Source organism: Plecotus auritus (assembly GCF_963455305.1).
Source record: "Plecotus auritus genome assembly, chromosome: 2".
NCBI classification, from domain to species: Eukaryota; Metazoa; Chordata; class Mammalia; order Chiroptera; family Vespertilionidae; genus Plecotus; species Plecotus auritus.
Genome location: NC_137771.1, coordinates 161,759,585 through 161,775,520, shown reverse-complemented (window position 1 = coordinate 161,775,520; position 15,936 = coordinate 161,759,585). Strand labels below are relative to the sequence as shown.

The following is a 15,936-nucleotide window of genomic DNA, read 5'->3' as shown; positions in this document are numbered from 1 at the left end:
AGTCGTGACACCTCCTGCATTATGGTGTAATGGACAATTTGAATATTCCTCTATTATTATATAGGAGGATAATACAATTTGTGCAGTCATAAAAATAAAAGAGTAATGTTGGCTATGTGCTCATTTCTGAAAGAGCTTCCTTAATTTCTGAAGGCTCACATCTGAAGGCATTGCTAAGAGCAGCCAAGATAAATATTTTTTTCTGTTGTGCTTGTCATTAGTATTTCATCCCTATATTTAAATGAATCATGAGGAGCAGCCTAACTTTAGTGAGCAAAATGTCCCTACTCTTACCAAGTGCCCTTCATGGATTCAAAGTAAAAGCATTTATTCAAGGTAGATTTCACTGCTGTATAAAGAGTAGCAAACTTAATTGGGATTCAGACTATGACTATTCTCAAAAAATACTTTAATTTCTTCACCATTTCATTCTATCAACAAGCATATATTGAATTATACCTGTGTCTAAGCTATTTGGCTAATAGTACACACTACACAGCAAACACTGGGAAGGTAGAAACCAGGCTTGTTCTATTCCCTAACCCATGCTGGCACACCATAGCCACATAACAAGTATTTGGAAAATGAATACATGAATAAATGAATGGTGGGAGGGAAGGAAGAGGGGAAAAGTGCATGAACACAGAGAATTCAATAATAACAAGGACATTTCCTTACCCTCAGAATGTACAGTGTCCTAGAGGAGGGATAATCTATATTTACACTAATAAAAGAGAAATATGCAAATTGACCATACCTCCATGACACCCTCAAGCCAATCAGGAGTGAGTATGCAAATTAACCCAACAAAGATGGCGGGTTAATTTGCATATGCAGGCGCAGAGCGAAGACTGAAGGCTCTAGCCCAAGTGAAGACTGAACACTGAAGACTGAAAGCTTGGCTTCTCCACTGCGGCCAGAGCAAAGGCCTGGGTCCTGGTTGCCAGAGGAAAACTGGTGCCGGCAGCTACAGGAAGGAAGGCCTATTGCACGAATCTTCATGCAATGGGCCTCTAGTATATATATAAAAGCCTAAGTGACCGTCCAACCATCCAACCAGTAGCTATGATGCACACTGACCACCAGGGGGCAGACACTCAATTCAGGAGCTGAGTGGCAGCAGTGGTTCTCAGGTGATGCACCCAGAATCAGAGAGGAGGGAGCCCGATTCCAGAGTGCATCACCCAAGAACTGCCCTCTCACAATCTGGGGGCCCGCAAGGGATGTCAGAGAGCCATTTTTGGCCTGATCCCCACAGGCCAGGCCAAGGGACCCCACCGGTGCACAAATTCATGCACCAGGCCTCTAATAAGTACATAATTGAAACAAAATTGAGTAAGTAAAATAAAATAAGGAAAAAGTGTTTGGGGTTTCAAAGAAAGATGGGATGGAGGAGAATTTGAGAGAGAGGGGGAGAGAGAGAGAGAGGGGTCTTATCTGGCAGAGAGAAATCAAGACAGTTATAAGATGGAGACAACATTTAATAAATATAAAGGGTAAATAGGATTTCAACATAGTTGAAATAGGGGCATTCAAAGCAAGAGAAATAACTTGACCAAGCATGAAGATTCCCCAGGATGTTCTGGAAATATTCACGAAATTTTGAGAGTTCAGGATGGCCAACATGTAGGGCACATAAGCTAAGGTAGAATAAGGTCAGGCTGTTGTGGTCACCTCAGATTTAGTGAATGCCAAAAAGTGGGACTAGGAGTCAAGGAGAATAGAGAGCCAGGAAGTGAGCAACAGTCCAAATAAAAAGTGTTCTGGCGATTGCAATGGAAATGGAATGGAAACGTGGATGATAAAATATAAAGGAAGCAGAATTGTTAGGACTTGATGCATTGACTTTAAGGCAGAGGAAGGTGTGTGACCCTGGGGTTTCCAACCCAGGGACAAACAGTAATAGAAATAAGGACCTTAGAGGAGGCGCTAGTTTTCTTAGGGAAAGAAAGGAGTTGGGGACCTCATTAAACTAAAACCTAGAAACCTGGTCTTTGCAGGTCCACGTAGACACTTGGAATCTGGGGTTAGTTCCACAGTCACCCACTCAACAAACAGTAGGTAAAGCGCTACAATTTGTTCCTTCTCTTACATTGGCTTCCTCCATCCTGAAAAAATATGTCTGAAAGCTTCCCTCTGTTTTCATTTGTGCCACCCCACCTCTGCCTCCTGCCCTCTGGAAAAGCAGGTTTATTTATTTCACAGCCAACTGGACCAGAAGCAGAGCATGCTAATCAGAACACCATATTCTGTGAGGGAAGATTTAACTGCCCCACACAGCAAATCCCAAGAGAAGATATTCTGAGTAACAAGTCCATTGCTATGCTTATAGAAATAAGGAAAACATGGAAACTGGACTTACAACAGAGTCTGTACCACACATGATCTTCTACCAAAAAGTGAAACAAAGCACTTTCTCTGGTCACCATGCATATAGTTCCAGAAGAGAGCACAGAGCCAAGGAAATTGGGGAGAATTTTCAGGGTATGATGAATAATTCAATTTGACTGAGGCCTAGGGTATGTGCAGTCCAAGTTAAGCATTTATTTATATCAGTTGCATTGTCCAAGGGAGTGAAGACTGGACCTGAACAATAGCGTAGCTCCTTTGATTCCTATTCCTGACCCCAATTAACTATTAACAATAATTACTTTCTAATTCCCTTTACCAATCTCTCCATCACATCCCAAACACCCAGTCTCATTCCTATACTCAAGAGTCATGAAGCCCTGGCCAGGTTGCTCAGAGTGTCATCCCAATAACGCCAAGGTAGCAAGCAGGTTGGATCCTCGGTCAGGACACATACAAGAATCAACTATGAATGCATAAACAAGAGGAACTACAAATCGACGTTTCTCTCTTTCACTCTTGCTCTCACTTTCTAAAAACCAATAAATAAAATTTTTATAAAAGCAGTCATGCACTAAATAAAAAAACAAAGGGCATCTCAAGCTTTGGGTGAATAATGAGTTTGGAATAGATGATCTCCAGTGACACCTTCCCCCTACCTACGGAATCTAAGCTCTTCTTTTCACTGTCCACTTGCTACCTTAACAAAAACCTCCATCACTACCCCTCTCATCTGTACAGCCTGCAGATTTAGATTGTGATTTGAAATTATGTATTGATTTAAAATAAAACTGCAAGAAAGTTGAATGTTCATAATGTGTTCCATGAAGAGAAATTAAAGCTGGAAGGAACCTTTAAGGCCTTCTAATCCAAGCCCTTTATTTTACAGATGAGGAAACTGAAGCCCAGAGAGGTGAAGTGAGGTGCCCAAGGCCACACAGCAAGTTAGAGGCACAGCTAGTACCATAGCTCAAGTCTCCTGACTCCCAGTCCAGTGCTCCTCCCATTACTCCACGGGTCCTGTCTCTAAGCTTCCTGACAAATGCTAGAACGGTAAACCTCCACTAGTATTTTTCCAGACCATGTTAAAACTCTGAAGGGGGAAAAAGGATGCCTTCTTGGATAATGTCAGCCATACGTAGCTCAAGCTGTCTAAAGTTCCGGGACAGGGTCTTTTTATACAGCCAACGGAGTCCAAATGTGGTGCTGTTTGCTTGGCCCATATGCTTTCATGTGTTCCCAGTTAGGCCATTACTGGAGTGAAAAGAAAAAGAAAAAGAAAAAACAAGAATCAGCTTGTTTTAAAACAAGGGACATACTGGACTCCCTCCCATCCCCCCTCAGAAAAAAAATCAAGTTATCTTTAACAGATTCTAAAAATGCCTTTTCCCAAATATGCATTCAGTTCCTTCAAAGGGCCCTTTGTTTATTTTCAGGAAGAAACCCAAGACAGCTGAAAACCAGAAGGCATCTGAGGAGAATGAGATTACTCAGCCGGGTGGATCCAGCGCCAAGCCGGGCCTTCCCTGCCTGAACTTTGAAGCTGTTTTGTCTCCAGACCCAGCCCTCATCCACTCAACACGTTCACTGACAAACTCTCACGCTCACACCGGGTCATCTGATTGTGAGTACACCAGTACAGTGGCGCTTTCTTCTCGGGGCATAGAGCAGGCTTCTCCACTGGCTCTGGCTCGGTGGCTGTTTCCATTCGGTCTAAAGTAGCCAAAAATCACTTGCCACCATTTTGTTTCAGCCAACATCTCTATTTTCAAAACTGGATGTTAAAACCAGGTGACCAGCCATTTAGCCTCAAAAGGATGATTAATTACACAGAACCTGCATCATCTTCCATAACATTAACTCCAAAAAGGAAGTTGTGAAGTTGTGTAGCTAATTCTTTTGTCCCCGGGATCGGAATAAGGGCACTTTCCACCTTGACTTAATTCAGCAGCCAAATGTGGATCTCATGCGGCCAGTTAGATGCAAGGAAACATCCATTTTGAAATTACTTAACACAAATCAGCTTTGCATTAGTTATTGGAGTCTCATGTAGCTTGGCTGAATTTCTGTCTTTCCAGTTTTTAATTTATTTTTGAAGTGGTTAAAGGATAGCATAAATTTACAGAGGAAAAGAGAATGGCTTCCAAGAATTCAAAAGCCACCCAGGCCTCACGTAGCCAATAGGAACTCAGGTTAAAAATATTTTTTAATTAAAAAAACTGCCTAGGGGCTAAATTTGGAAAGGGGCAGCTTAATGAGATCGTCGCTATTGAAATCACTCCATTGCTGTTTATTTTTGCTGTCTTCTCACTAATCTGGGAGTCACTTCTTTAAATTCTATTTTAAGAAAGTTGATAAATCACATTTAGGAGACTTTTTTCTCTTTCTGAAATGTAACCCAATACTTGAAAGAGAAAGATATATGTGTGTTAACAAAGGAAAGGAATGGGAAAACTTTGGGGTCCAATCCCAAAGAATATTCCTTTTAGTCTTGAGGTACCTAACAACTATTCTGAACTCATCTCCATTAGGAAAATCTGATAACAGGCAAACAGCTGGCATATTCTTCTTTAAAATGACCAAAAAGGACTTCATTTATTCTGTCCACAAAGACAAAAATTATTAATTAGGAAATGAGATTCTAAGTTTCCTAGTGTTATTATTCTGGCAAAACAAATGCACATTTCTGCAAAGAGGGCCAGAGGTGAATTCATTCCTTCAAGAGATTGCATTCCTTCCTCACTTCATCGTAATAGTCTCTAGATAGAGGGACAAGACCCAGGGGTGGAGTTGGGGTGAAGGAAGATGATTCTGAGACCACACTCCAGCTGCCCCGAGAAAATGAAATGAAAATAAGGAGATCCAGATCTCCACAGCCAGAGTAGTTTGTACAAAGTGGCCGCCTCTCTGAAGAAACCTGGGGGTCAGGATGGGGGGCTGTGTTCTGCTGGCCATTGTAATAGGAACATCCTTGGCACTTCTTGCCTGGCAGTCTCCAGCCCAATAGTAATTACAGGAAGGATTGGAAAACAGCGTGGCACAGTGCCCGTAGACATGTGCACACTGTCCCTGCCTACTAGGAAGGTAGCCTGTTCCTGTGGCCAAGGGTCTGGAGCCCCTGCGTGCAGACCTTCCCCGCCTGGCTTGCTGCCAGACCTTGTGGGAAGATTACATAGAATGGCCTTCGCCCAGAAATCCCCTGTTGTAGCAAAGTGTTTTTTCTGACTAGAGCAGCCGTGGGCAAACTACGGCCCGCGGGCCGGATCCGGCTGTTCTATCCGGTTCTCTTGCTCTCCCCTCCGCTCCTTTACTTTGAATTTATATTAGTTCACACAAACACTCCATCGATGCTTTTGTTCCGGCCCTCCAGTCCAGTTTAAGAACCCATTGTGGCCCTCGAGTCAAAAAGTTTGCCCACCCCTGGACTAGAGGAAGCACTGGACTCCATTTATTGTACTTTCCTATAAGCATCCCCTAAGCAGGCCTTGGCATTAGCATGGGAGATGTGCAAGGAACTATACAAGCATGGTACGCCGTACAGCTCCCAGCGATGAGGAGGCCAGTCAGTAGGGTGTCTGAACAGGGAGGAGTAACCTAATCTTCAGCTGTTTGAAGTCAGTTTGATTTTGCCATTAAGATGTGAAAGTCTCCTCTGCTCCAACCTGTTGTTTAATTGATTCTACTTTTCTCCAAATATATTCAGATTGTAGTTTGTCCTGAGTTGAGCTTACACTTTGAAGACAATTGTTTTTTAGGAAGAATTCGCAGAAATCTGGCCATTTGGAGAGAAGATAGGAAAGAGGTTTATTTTAAGCTGTTAAAGTTTTGGATGTTCTTCTTGCTTTCAAGAGGATTTTTTCTTTTTACTTTCAAATGTCACTCTTCCCTTAGATTAATTTAAAAGCCTAATTTCTTTAAGGTGAAATATTCAGTTCCTATTTAGAACTAATAGATTTGGGGCATTTGTAAACAGTGCCCTTGACTTATTATCTCTTTAACTTCAGAAACATCCGCCAGCATGCGGTATGCCCAGCTTGCACAGGTGCCTGAATTTTTACAGCACTTTTTCATTTGTCATGTGTTTAGCAAAATGATTCTTAGTCATGCTTTAATGCCCATTTCCTGTCAGTCAGTATAATTCTTCCCAGTGTACAGATGAGAAAACTGACAGACAGATGAATGACTTGCTCGTAATTAACTCATTCAGATACTGAGGGATGTCTGTGGCTTTGTTCTCACTGGGGGCAGCCTGGACTCTGTTCCAAGCCTAGAGATGGCATTCCAGACTGTAAATGGGCATCTTGAAAATGTGCAACTACTCATTTTGGTGAGTGGGTTATAAAGCACAATATATTAACGTCCCCACAGAAGAAAAGTCAGCTCTGAATATGGACTGGTAAGGGTGGGTAGGCCACAGCGTCGTTGCCTCTAAAGGGCACAGGCCAAATTGTAAAGAGAAGAGGATAAGTCTGACCCCTGATTGATTCTCAATCGACTATGTAACCTGCTGGGCCACTTCAGGTTTGGCCAAAGATCCCAGCAGTGTTCAAACTATGAAGGAGTATGGTTGAGAAGCGCCTTCTGTTGTGAGGTGATGAGGTTAATATTACTCCTAAGGTTACTATTACTCGCACTAACAATTTCCTTTTTTAACACTCCCCCATACCTCCTAGTTTGTCACCTCTTTACCGTTTATAAAAATCTAATGGCAAACAAACTCAGATGATGACAATGGAAGGCACTGAGATAAGGTTTGAAATGGATACAAAACTGAATAGGCTCTCCCTTCAAATGGTGAAACAGAACTAAACCACATCAGGAGAGTGGGCGAGGCTCTCTAAGTGGAAGACCTTTCTTGTCAAATAGCAAGCTGTAGTCTAGCACAGTCATGTACACGTGATAGAGGCCACCCGAACTATCACTTGCATATTTCTCCCATATCACTTGCCCCAAAATAAGTGCCCCCTTGAAGAAGCGGAAGGGTGCCTCCTCCCTGGGGCAGTGTTCCCTGCTTTTGACTGTAGGCTCACCGATCCTGTTGTCTTTCTTTTGTTGGGAGCTGGCATCCATGGTTACTTACCTTCCTGTGTTTTGCACTGGTCTCATCAGACTGCCTTACTTTTGTGTGTCCGTGCCAAGATGCACTTATGCATTCACAGTTTTTGTTTATTTTTAATTTAACCTTTGCACATTACCAAACTGTTGTGTGGGTGGGGCTAACTTTAGCTCTGCAGGTAGCATGACTTTGCTGAGGCCAGACGCTGGCCAGGAGACTGCTGGGCTCGTCCCTCTCTCTCCTGCCACCCTCTCCATTGGCCTCTCCACCCCCAACCCTTTGCTTCACCAGTCCAAGTCCCGAAGATTAAAATTTTTAGTACACTTGGTTCAGTTTGAACTTTTAAGCAATTTTTTTAGAGAACAAAACAGAGGATTTTTTATAGCAAGCTCCATTAATGCCACATTAAGGCTGACATTTTAATTACCCCAAAGTCAGGAAATGCAAAGTCCGGGTTCCCACAGCAACAGAAAATGTCCACCTAAGTGCCGGCCTCACAGCAGATTCTTTCATCTCTGATTACACAATGCAGGGCACAGGGACATTGTTTTTATCCACACATGTGGAAAGGCGCACAGCTGATAGCCTTTGTTTTCTTCCTGTAACTACAGTTGAGGATATGGGTCGTTAGCCTCCCGCCCAGACCATCTATTTGTATGATCCTGGAGGGGAGGCCGTTACAGCCCGCATGTGCACACGGTCGGAATTAAAGTTGCTGTGGGAACATTAACACTGATTTCCGGACTTCCGTGCCAGTCACATTTAAACCATAATGCTGTAATTTTTGGCATGTAATAAATGTGCATTTCATGTACACAGACAGAAAGAAGCATAAAATGTATTTTAAAGAGCAATTAATTACTAACTTTGTGATTAAAAAACATTTGGTGCATGTTCCTTCCCATTTAGCATCAGCTGCTGGTCTTAGCCAGGCCTAATAGATGACATACTGTGTCTCATCCTGTATCTCAGATGTACTTACTGTATGTTCCTGTTCTTCTAGATAATTAATTCCCTTAGTAAAGCTGTAGGGGGAAAACAAAATAGAAGGAATATGCAAGCCTGTAAATAGGGTAAAGGATATTTAGAAGGAAATGATCCATTTCTGCAAATAAACCTCTTAGTCCCTGATAGAAAGCCAGAAATCTGCTAAGTGGGTGTAGACTAAGGTTCCTGGCCACCTCAGAGCATCTGGTCTGGGCCATAGAACAACAAAAGCTGATTTCCCCCGGAATTCCGGGCATGCCCAGTGGGTAGTGATTTTGCTCCTAATAACTTTTCTGACTTCAGGCTAAAAACATTATTTTACTCTGCAACAATTTTTCAGTTTATATTCAAACTGGAAAAGAAAAATTGTAGGGAATCAAGTGAGGTACTGGTTTTGCCGAATACCCTCAATTTAGAAAGCAGTATTTTGTCCTTCATTTAGATTTGAATCCTGTTGACCTATTTGTGTTGGAGAAGGAAGTGTTTCAAAATCACTCTTTGACCAAATTTGCGAGCACAAGCAATTGGTAGCAGTTCTGGAAGGCGCGGTGTTGTAAAGGGCAAATGCTTGGGCGCTTACTCGGAACTGAGACAGACTTTTACGGAAAGGATGTGTAGCTTAAACTCTCAGGTAAAGCTTTAAGGTTTTCGGCTTTAAGGGAAACGTGCCCATGAGGAATCAGAACCTCGGTTCTTGCTGTTTAGTCACTATCCCTCCTGTTGCCGTTTCCTTTTGCTCAGTTTGGTTGCATGTGGTAGTTACCCTCTAAGACAGACACCTCAGTTTGCAGGGCTCTGACTCACTCTCGCTCTGGCTGTCTGTATGTGTGAACGTGTGTCTGTGTGAGTGAAAACTGCTCCAGCAAGTTTGAAGGTCTCTTTGGCACATCTGACTGCATTTTCAAAAAGTTTCCAATCAGAAAGCCGCTTCAGTGTAAAACCTTCCAAAAACTTCCAGACACACCTGCTCACATGAAGAGGTTGGGTTCCTGTGGGGAGCGGGGGCTCCGAAGGCGGTATTTATGACTGAAGAGCTCTGTTTGGAGTGACAAAAAAGTGGAAAACATGTTGCCGCCCCCCCCCCCCAAAAACAAAACAAAAAAAAAAAAACTCCACAAATGCTCAAAATGGATAATCAAACAAAATCTTCATTTGGATTCAGATGCATGCATCTCAGCAGATGTGACTAAACTGACTGGAATCCCCTAGGAGCAGCTGAACTGGATTCGGGTATGTCTTGATAACTCAAAGAATTATTCTTAGACTTTGGAAGGACAAAAATGGTCCATCTGTGAAGAACCGTAATAGAGACATGGCAAAAAACAGCATCCTCTGAAAGCGTGTATTTATGGAATGTAGGACAAGTTGGACAATCCTGAAAACATTTTGGGGTCACACTAATTTGCAGAGGAAAGAGAATCAAAATGGGATGGAATAAGCAGCCACAGACAATTACTATCCTATGGCTTGCTATTAACTTCTAGTGGATTCCCTATCAGTTAAACAGTACACAGAGCATCTTTGGTATAACTGAGTGCTCTCAGTATCTCCAAAATGTCCTGCCTTCCTCTGTATTCTGCTTCCTGTAAAGAATTATACATTTACCTTTGCATTGCTAGCAGTTTAAACTGGTTTTCTGCTGTTTCATTAACCAAGTAATCCTCTTGCCTGCTAGTCTGGTTTCATTTCTTTAAAGGTAGTGTTTCCCTTTTTAAAAAGTCACCTTTCTGCCTCTGAGTTAATTGATAGACAATCTCTTTGGCGTTCTTTTTATTATTTTTGATAACCTCTTGTTTAGGGATTTCAGTGCTTAGTCCAGCCTTTATTCATTGTCAGGATTTTTTTTCTCTTTAATTTCTTAGAATTTGGACTTAGTATATTTAGGAAAGCATTTACTTTAAAAATCACTTTTCTTGCCTCTTTTATAAAATGTTTCCTCTTTTTATAAAACCTGCCCCTCTCTACAATGCTCATTTAATTGGCTGTCTTCCAGGGTCACTTAATGCAGTAATTTCTGTTTGTCAGTCTTACCTCATGCAGTTATGCGTCCTTCATATACTCATTCATCAAATGTTATTGAGCCCCAGCTTCTGTGCCAAGTCTTCAGCTAAGACAGGGGTAAAGACACAAACAAGATGCTGTCCCTCATTTTTGGAACTCACAGAGTTCCCCAACACTTTCCTAAACCTGTTATCCAAAAAGGGGGACATACAAATGCAGTCTTAAAGTGTTTAAGAGGCACAAAAAACTATCAAGCTCCTGAGGAGGGAGTGAAGCAGTGGGGAGGGCTTCATAGGGAAGGTGACTTGATCGTGAAGGAGTAGGTGTGTGTCTGGCAGAAGGGGAGAGCAATGGCATTCCAGGTAGAAGGAACAGAAGCAAAGCCACAGAAGCAAAAACACAGCATGGTGCTCTCAGAAATAGCACAGTTCAGTTACAATACTCAAATCTTCTTAGGCCTCATTTTAATCACAGGACAGTTTGCATTTAGGTAAAATTATCTGTCATTAAAATTCAGCTGGGCTGAGGTGTATGTCTCTTTTAGACACATTTGCTTTCTAAATAAATAATAAAACAAGATCCCCACTTGTTTGTTTTCAAATAGGCAGAGTGTTCTTCTTTCCATGTATTCAGTAGACATAGGAAAGTATTATAAGGGACTTAGTGTTAATTTATTGATGGGCAAAGTTTAGAATAACTTTTCTTATTGAGAAATGTTCCTTCTTAGAGCCCCAGAGTCACCTTTGTCATATTGGACCTCTGTCCCTGACCCATCGTCTCCCAGATTCTAGCAATCTGTCCTCTCATGCACTCCTCCCAGGTCCCTGGCATATATGGCCTCATGGCCCATGGCCTCAAGTTACACCATGCACATTGCTCTCCCAGATACTGCACAAATGGGGTTGTGATTGTCCACATGTAATTATTGGGACAGACTGCTGATTTTAGGGGTCTATTCTTCATCTTGTCATCTCATATCTTGCAGGAGCACATCTTTAATTCTTATCTGCAGCTGCTAGTGACAGTTTCATATGTGCTTCCTGCACTTGTGGCAAATTTCATTAAATAAAATTAGTGTTCCTCCATATCTGTCAGGCTTTTCACATCAGACTTTTAAAAAATCACATGCACCACTGCCTTCAGAAATGGATCATTTATGACCAATTGAGAACATGCATGAAGATTCTAGGAATTCCTTGCTTTCAGGAAATTTTAAGTCAGATCCTTCCACCAATCACCTCACACTAGGTACCACACAGTCAAACCCCTCATTACCTCAACAGCTTTCCTTTTTGCTTTACTTCTGCCTCTGCATCCTTTGTTCTAAGGATTGCATACCAGTTAGAACTTTTCATCAGTATTGAGAGAAAGAGTAAAGATGACCTGGTCTCAACCCATTATTATACAGATGCGGAAACCGAGGCCCAAAGAGGGCCGGCCTCAGACCAAAAGGTTCCCAGCAGAGGGGAAAACCCCCAATTAGAACCCTATTAAGTAGGGACTCATACTCTACTGCCTGTTACTGAGTCTGGTTCTAAGAGAATGTATGTTTTCTGAATATAAAGGGAGTCAGGACTATTCATCCCATCAGTTTCCTGAATGCTTTCAATGTGGAGGATCGTGGTCAGAAACCGGAGCCTATGCTCACAGTCTCATAGAGAAGACAGAGCTCTGCCCCTCATACCTGGGTGCACCAGAGCAGGGATCACTCACGTGTCAACCATATGAGCACGTCTGTGTGCCCAACACTACACCGAGTTCTCTGTGGGTACAAAACAAAGGTGGAACCGAATAGTCTCTGCCACCAGGAATTTTAAAATTTAGTATATGTCCTCAAATCACTTTTATCTTAGAAGTTAGAAAGTTAATAAAACCCATCCTAATCCAGTTAACAGTAGCATCCAGTGCAGTGTATCAGAGAAGGTTCCATTCGTGCTCTCTTAAAAGATGAATGAAACTTCATGAGCGGTGAGGCATAGAGTAAGGTGTGAGGATTTTGCATTCTGCTGCAGATCTGTGAGAGGCTTGAAGAAGGAGTTGCCAGGATCAGGACTTTGCTGTGGAAAGATCTACTTTAGCAACAGGCATGTGGGGCATGCATGTATGTGGGAGGGGGTGACTGGAGTGAGGAGAGAGCCCTGGAAGCCTTTCAGTAGCTCTGACTATTGGTAACTTGAGGGTTGCTGGTGGCAGGGAGTGGAGAGAAGCCAGACTATGAATGAGGGTGGACAGCTCTGGGAGCTGACTGTTTAGTGAGAGAGGAAGTCATGAAAGATATGGCCAAGATATCGGCAAAAGAAGATGAAAAAGAAGTGTTAGAGGGAAAGAATACAGTTCAGTTTTCTGCAGTGCCGAGTATGAGCTACCAGGGAATGCTGACACTGAGTCACAAATAGGGTGGTGGAGTGCAGCAGAAGGTTTGAAATTAGGGCCAACAAATACTTAGGTCAAGAGGCCTTACTTTAGGCCATGAATGTGGGAGTAAACTCCACAATGGCTTTTGTTGACAGAAAAGGGGGAGATGGAACCTTGGGGAATATTTATAATAACATAAAAAAGAGAAAGAGTATCATCAAAGGAAGAAAAAGACAGCGGTCTGAGACATAGGAGGAAAACCAGGATGCTGCAGAGGCACCGTCAGGGAGGGCGGGTCAGCAGTGCTGGTGGCTTCCTGGTGGTTGTCAAGAGAGAAGTCAAGTACATCCCAGAAACACCATAAAAAGGAGTTCAGGATAAGTGGGAAGGCAACAATTATGAACTACTTTTTAAAGACGTTTAATGGTTTCAAAAGAAATGCTAAACAGGTAACACAAAAGCAGGGTAGTGAAAATTTTTATGTTATAGGAACCACAAGCCCAGTTATAGGCTGAAGAACAGAAACCTGTGTTAAGGAAGACTGTGGTTAAACAGGCAGATGAGGAAGAACTAGAGCTCCCATTTTGCAGGGCAATTGGAATGATAAATATATGTAAATGAAATTTGAAGTCATTACCCAAGCCCGAGGAATCAGTAATTTTATTATATATTAACTAAGTGCCTGGTGCATGAAATTCGTGCACTGGGAGGGGGGGGTCCCCTCAGCCCAGCCTGCCCCCTCTCACATACTGGGAGCCCTCAGGGGAAGTCCTACTGAGGCGACCGGGCTGATCAGGGGAAGTCACCAGCCCCATCACCCTGCTGCTGCAGCCACTACCAGTCACCGCAGCCACCAAGGTGTTTTCATCAACACAGACTCCAGTCCTTTCACCATGAAAAAATGACAACTTTCTTTAGGCATTTTCAAGATGTGTCTTTCATAGGATATGACATATCTTTTTTTTTTTTTTATCCTCACCTGAGGATATGTTTCCATTGATTTTTAGAGAATGTGGAAGAGAAAGGGAAAGACAGAGAGAAACATCAAAGTGAGAAGAACACTTTGATTGGTTGCCTCCTGCATGAGCCCTGACCTGGGCCCCAGCCAGGGAGGAGCCTGCAACCTAGGTACATGCCCTTGATCAGAATCGAACCGGACCCTGCGGTAGGCAAGCATAGGCATTATCCACTGAGCCAAACTGGCTAGGGCAGGATATGACATTTCTTAGCCCTCCAGCAGCAGACCTTTTTTTCTCCAGGAGTGTGGTGGAAAAACCCTAGATCACCTTTTTGAATTCTTATACCCAAATTACTAAGAATATTACCAATGGCAAACAGGGAGCTTAGCCAATGAGCCATCAGAAAAGGTATTTCCTCTGTAGTTCACACCAATAGCCTCCGATCTCTGGCTCCGCCCCTACCAAGGCCTAAAGCCTCCAGGCCTGGGCAGGGGACCCCCAGCTCCCTCCAATCGCCCAGCTCTGCCCCTGCCCAGGCCCCAAGCCTCTAGCCCAGGCTTGGGGCCTGGGTAGGGGACCCCCAGCTCCTTCCGATCACCCGGCTCTGCCCCTGCCCAGGCCCCAAGCCTCTAGCCCAGACTTGGGGCCTGGCTAGGGGACCCCCAGCTCCCGCCGATCGCCAGCTCCACCCCTGCCAGGCCTATAGCCTCGGGACCTGGGCAGGGGCCCCCCAGCTTCCTCCGATCTCCCTGCTCCGCCCCTGCCCAGGCCCCAAGCCTCTGGCTGGGGCTTGGGGCCTGGGCAGGGGACCCCCAGCTCCCTTCAATCGCGGGATCACCCAGCTCTGCCCCTGCCCCTGCCCAGGAGCCCCCTGCCTCAGACCCTTCCCTGGTTGCTCAGGACCCACCGGGGGCCTACCTCGGAGTGACCTGGAGGCTGAGAAAGTTCCCGGGACCCAGGCTGCTAGGCGCCTACGTATGCAAATTAACCTCCATTTTTGTTGGGTTAATTTGCATACTCACTCTGATTGGCTGTGGGTGTAGCAGAGGTACGGTCAGTTTATATGTTTGTCTATTATTGGGTATGATTCTCTCTCCACTTCCAATATTGCTTTCTCTTTCTTTTAGCTAATAAGTAGCAATGTTTAGAAAGAATTGTTACCTGTCTTCAGGTGATTTCACAAATATCCACTCACCTTCTACATTATGTCTCTGAGCATTAGGCAGAGGACAGGTGTCATATACTTGAAACATTTACATTTTCTAAAAATTTTTCAAATAAGTTATCTCAAAGCAGAATCTTTTTTAAATGCCACATTCTGTGAACTCCTTTCCTGAGAAGTCCGATTCAAGCTCTATAGTAATTAATAACAAACCTATGTGTTGTTCTCACATTCTGCATCATTGTCACAAGATATCCTCAGGTTCATTAATTGTGGAATTTTTTGAAACTTGTTTACCTCCACTATGTTGCTATTTTGATGGTCGAAGACATCCCTAAGGCCCTGTCACCTGGACACACAGTATCTGCAGTTACTCTACTTTAGGACTGGAACCAAGTGAATTAAATGTTTTTTTTTATTCTGCTATTAAATTACCTGTAAAACTAATAAGGATATTTTTTCACTATTGTAAGATATATAAACAACTGCATGGAAGAATTTTGAATATGAGTCTTTATAATTTCCCAAGGAAAAATGAATTCAGGGTCCATCAAAAAGGACCTGTCCTCTCCAACTTCAAAAAAGAATGCCCTCCTACTTACTTATCCTCAATGGTTTTAAGTAGGTTCATGTTATCCGTTTTATTCCAAGATTTCATGCAGTATTATTCCAGACCACGCATAATTTTTAAGAAAGTTTGGTGTGGCACTTAGAACACCACATGAAGAACTTTAAGAAGTAATAACTGTCCTAACCGGTTTGGCTCAGTGGATAGAGCGTCGGCCTGTGGACTCAAGGGTCCCAAGGTTTGATTCCGATCAAGGGCATGTACCTTGGTTGCGGGCACATCCCCAGTAGGAGGTGTGCAGGAGGCAGCTGATCGATGTTTCTCTCTCATCGATGTTGCTAACTCTCAATCCCTTTCCCTTCCTCTCTGTAAAAAATAAATAAAATATATATATTTTTTTAAAAAAGTAGTAACTAAGTTAACGCTGTCATTTAGTTTTTTGCTGTAATCATTTCCTTTCCTTTATAACCAGCTATTGTCTCTTTGCCTCATATCTCAT

General features: G+C 43.1%; 1 protein-coding gene across 27 annotated transcripts in view; it reads left to right on the top strand.

The window, feature by feature from the left end:
- ZBTB20 (zinc finger and BTB domain containing 20) overlaps window positions 1-15,936 on the top strand; it is a 913,066-nt gene that overhangs the window by 857,385 nt on the left and 39,745 nt on the right. For 18 of the 27 annotated variants that reach the window (XM_080655527.1, XM_080655530.1, XM_080655529.1 and 15 more), the window contains one exon: window positions 3,786-3,973. Coding sequence is in view for 9 of the 27 variants with exons in the window: in XM_080655526.1 (XP_080511652.1) it covers window positions 3,392-3,402; window positions 3,786-3,973 (199 nt within the window). In the remaining 18 variants the exon portion in view is untranslated. Of the gene's footprint in view, window positions 1-3,238; window positions 3,403-3,785; window positions 3,974-15,936 lie in introns of all 27 variants that reach the window. The other 9 variants (XM_080655526.1, XM_080655537.1, XM_080655546.1 and 6 more) reach the window with 1 other exon arrangement.